Genomic DNA, 4603 nt, shown 5'->3' with positions numbered 1-4603 from the left:
ATCAGGATTAGGATCGCACCAAGATTATCCCGTGATTGTATCTTAACCAATTCTGTTCCTTGGAAAACAACCCGAGTAGATCTTAACCTACCTTGTAACCCACGGCAGCTCAGATATATAAGGGTGTCGTGGGGTACCCATCAGCATCTCATTCAATACCATCAAACCCTAGAAATATAATCCAAAATACAGGACGTAGAGTGTTAGGCTTCTTGCATCCCGAACCTGTCTAAACCCTTTCGTCTTGTGTTACCATCAAGTTCTTGGATCTGCGATCTCTCTCCTACAAATCTACTAGTTGGGCATACCACGGGTGGACTTGCCGGAATCCACATCCGACAGTTGGTGCGCTAGGTAGGGGGATTTTTAAGGTCCTTTTGGCAAACTTGATGGCAATCTACTCCGGCGTCTTCCTCTCCGCGTAAGTGATGCTGCAGATCCAAGCCACCGCCAGCCACTCCATCATCTTCAGCAGTTCCCCAAAGATGTACACTCCCAGGAGCCCACCGATCAGCGCCTCGGCCTCCGAGGTGGAAAGCTCGCAAGGGTCCAGATTCGATCTAACCCTCTCGAGCTCCATCGTCCACCGGGTCGATGAGATCTCTCTCGACAACTCAACCCGCCCCTGTCTTAGGATGACCCGTCGTCATGTCATCAGCACCAACAATAACCCTCTGCAATAGATCAAGTCGGCTGATCCATCGCCGAGTGCATCGAGCTCGCTGAGGCCGCCCTCCGACGCCCGAACGATTTGGATCGCGGTTTCCCCGATGGACTCCGCGATAGTGCTGCAGCCTACTCAGACCAGATCCGAGCATCTATGCGGGATCTCCAAATTTCCAATCTGCCACTCAAACAGATCAGATCTGAGATGGTCCCCGGACCAACAGGAGGCTTTGAAGAAATTCTCTTTACCCTCCCACCCACCCACATCAACTCGGCAGCGGGGCACCAAGTCTCTATCATCTTTGCCGATGAAAGATCTGTCGAGGGTTAAGATGATGATGCCCAACAACTCCACATCCACCGCAATGAGTCTCGTGCCCTCTGATGGAAGAACGAGGCACTCATCAACGATGTGGAGGATGAAGCCAATGGCACCGACGGCCGCAACCCCAGGAACCATCATCCAACCCTGCGGAACCTGGACGACGACTTCATCTTGGAGTGCAATGGCTAGCCGGTCTTCGCCACCCCATCCACCAATATAGCGGTCGTTTTTGAGGTACTGGAGACCCTACCCCATTCACCCGAGGTTGAAAGAGCTCAGAATCACCTCCATGTTGCTGCAGCACAGGCGCAGCGCCTGAGGAAGGTGTACTCGGCCCTCCGGGCCTAGTCCAACCACAACCGCCACTCGGCCTCACGATCTGATGGTGAGGAGGTTGATGGGCTGAATCTACATGCCAACCTCCGCAACAACGGAAACCTTCACCCTGTCATCAACAACCGCCACCGGGGCCGCGAGGCGGCCGAGTGTGGACACCGCCGGAGGTACGACGAGGAGTACGGCCCCATCAGGGCCAACCGTTCCAACCGTGGTCGGCACGGACATGACAACCAACAACAATGACCGCAAGCCCCCGCCGCCAAAGACACCAACGACGAACCCTGCGGTGACCTTGATGGCTTCTCGGCTTTCTCCAACAGACTCCGAGGTATCACCTAGCCATCCACCTTTAAACTAGTCAGCATCGACAAGTTCAACAGCGACTCCGACCTGAAGACATGGCTGCACACGTGCTCCATCATCATCAGAGCTGCCAACGGCAACAACGACATCATGGCGGCCAACATCCCTGTGATGATGATCCGCTAGGTGCTCAACAGGCTCGAGGGACTTCGAGCTGGCTCCATCAACTGCTGGCAGGATCTCTGCACCGCCTTTGTCAACCACTTCCAGGCATCCTACTAGGTCCCAAAACCAGATGGGATCTGGGCAGCGTCACCTTGAAGCCCAATGAGTCCCTCCGAGACTTCACCGAGAGGTATTTCGCTAATCGAAATACCATCACCGATGTTGATGGCACGGACATCATCCACTACTTCCACCAAGGCTTGCATAATATGGAGCTTTAGTAGAAGATGTTCGAGAGCATCCCCAAGATGGTGTCCGAGATGATGATGGCCGTCAACAAGCACACCGACATGGAGGATGCCGAGAAGGCGCACCGCCACCACAAGGATCGGCACCACGCCGATGAATGCCCCAAGCAGCGCCAGGACGGCCGCCCGGCCCAGCACCATGATGGTCGCCCACGATCGCGCCGAGTCGTCCAAGCAGCAGGACCAAAAGTGCGGCCGGAGAACACCGTCCCGGTAGCAGATCGGCCACGTCCCAGCAGCTTCCTCAACTAGGAGGACCTGGACTGGCTCCTCGACGGCAAGTGCCCCTAGCACGAGGACACAAGTCACACCGCCCGTGAGTGCCATGCACTCTGGAACACCTGGTCGCTCCAAACGACCCCAAGCGCCCCCGCTACAATTATCGCGATAAGCCATCCGGCTCCAAAGGCTCTTACAGCCGAGGATGTCGCTGCGACTCGCCCAGGCGAGATCGTGAGGACCGTCTTGACGGATCCCTGGCAACTTCCAATATGCCGAACGAACGGAAAACTTCATCTTCAGCGGCTCCAGGCACCCAACATGCCAACGCAGGCTCAAGCTCGACCAAAGGGAGGTCAAGTCGGTGTTCCACCACCTTGTCGAACCGCCCCAGTGGTCCGAGGTGCCCGTCACCATCGACAGGCATGATCACTGGGTCCATCTGCCCGACCCAGGGTCCTACCCCCTTGGTGGTCAGCCTGGTTGTCAGCCAAATACGCCTATCCTGGGTGCTTATCGATGGCGGCAGCGGGCTCAACATCATCTTCCCCAAGATGTTGGAGAGCATGGGCTACGACTTGACCACCCTGGTCCCATCAGCGGAAGCTTTCTACGGGATCATAACCGGTTCCGGGTCGACTCCGATCAGCAAGGTCACCCTCACGGTTAATTTTGGCACCCAGAAGAACTACCGTATGGAACACATCGACTTTGAGGTGGCTGCGTTCGAGACTCCGTACCACGCCATCCTTGGGAGACCCGCCCTCGCCAAGTTCATGGTAGTCCCCAACTACACATATCTTGTCCTCAAGATGCCTGCATCGATGTAGTCCTTTCCATCGTCAGTGACGTGAAGACCTCGCATCTTTGTGAGAGAGAGAACATCAACACCGCCACAGCGCTGGAGCATTCCCAAAACATAATCCTTGTCGCCGACTCGGCCAAGGCACTCTCTCGGGAGGACATCCCGGTCCCCAGAAGAACTCGGCTACCGAGCCCCAGCTTTAGCCGGATGTCGAGACCAAGACCATCATCCTTCGGGACGATTCCCCTAGCAAGGCAGCCTTGATCGGGGTAGGTCTCGACCCGACATAGGAAGACACGCTCAACTCCTTCCTCTGTGCAAACTGGGATATCTTCATATGGAAGCCCTCTGACATGCCTGGTGTGCCAAGGGAGGAGGCTGAGCACTCCTTGGATCTCGATGAGAAGGCTTGACCTGTCAAGCCGGTCACAACTACCACCGTTGGTAAATATGCCGAGTTCATCCACGAAATATCTCACAGATTCGGCGTCCCAAATCGGATCATCACCAACCTCGGAACCTCCTTCACATGCGCAAAGTTCTAGGATGTAACGGCTAGGTGGAGCCAGCCAATGGAATGATCCTTCAGGGACTCAAAGCCCATATATTCGACCCGATCAAAAAATATGGCTCCAAGTGGCTACAAGAGCTCCCCCGAGTCGTTTGGGGCCTAAGAACCTAGAAAAGCCATGCTTCCAGTTATTCCCCCTTCTTCTTGGTCTACGGTTCTGAGGCTGTCCTCCCGAGTGACATCCCATTCGGTGCTCCGCGTATCCAGAACTATGATGTGGGCCAGGCTGAAATAACTCGGCGCCTAGACATCGACTGTCTCGAAGAGCACCGCGTCACGGCTGCCCAAAAACATGCTCGCTACGAGCAATAGCTCCAACGCTATCTCGATCGGAGCATACAAGAACGCGACTTCAATATTGGCGACATGGTGTTGTGATGAATCCAGTCTACCACCAGTGCGCGTAAGCTCTCTTCCCTGTGGGAAGGACCCTTTGCCGTCTGCAGTGTCATTTCCCCCGAGACATATCGACTCCAGCGTGAGGACGGCATCGAAGTAGGCAACCCATGGAACATTGAGTGCCTACGGCGCTTCTATCCTTAGACGAACACGCCAAACTATGTACTCACTTACCAATTTCAAAAGCATCAATAAAGTTCATGCCAAAGTTCTTTCATGTTATGCACCTATTTTATTCTTTAAAACGCTTCTCCCGGGTCATCCGAACGCTCGAACTTCACAACTTGGCCGGCCCCAACTTGTGCAGCACCACTATGCGTGGCCAAAGCTTCTCGTAACTAGATGTAACCGAACACAGGTAAAGTGCATCCTAGATCTACTCTGCGTAACTCCGACCTATCACGTGCACGATGACCCACTCTTGACACTATGGGAAGGAGCACATCGCAGAGTCGCCATACTAACCATTCGACTAATTCAGAAGCCACCCAGAACGAGAGAAT

At 54.7% G+C, this 4603-nt stretch overlaps 1 protein-coding gene across 1 annotated transcript; it reads left to right on the top strand.

The window, feature by feature from the left end:
• The first annotated feature begins 2750 nt into the window (after window positions 1-2750).
• On the top strand, window positions 2751-3155 carry LOC112900689. Its single transcript, XM_025969517.1, has one exon. It carries the CDS (start codon window positions 2751-2753, stop codon window positions 3153-3155), a length of 405 nt encoding a protein of 134 aa, XP_025825302.1.
• Window positions 3156-4603: the final 1448 nt, after the last annotated feature.

Source organism: Panicum hallii, chromosome 7 (genome assembly GCF_002211085.1).
Source record: "Panicum hallii strain FIL2 chromosome 7, PHallii_v3.1, whole genome shotgun sequence".
NCBI lineage: Eukaryota > Viridiplantae > Streptophyta > Magnoliopsida > Poales > Poaceae > Panicum > Panicum hallii.
This window is presented reverse-complemented; position numbering and strand designations above follow the sequence as displayed.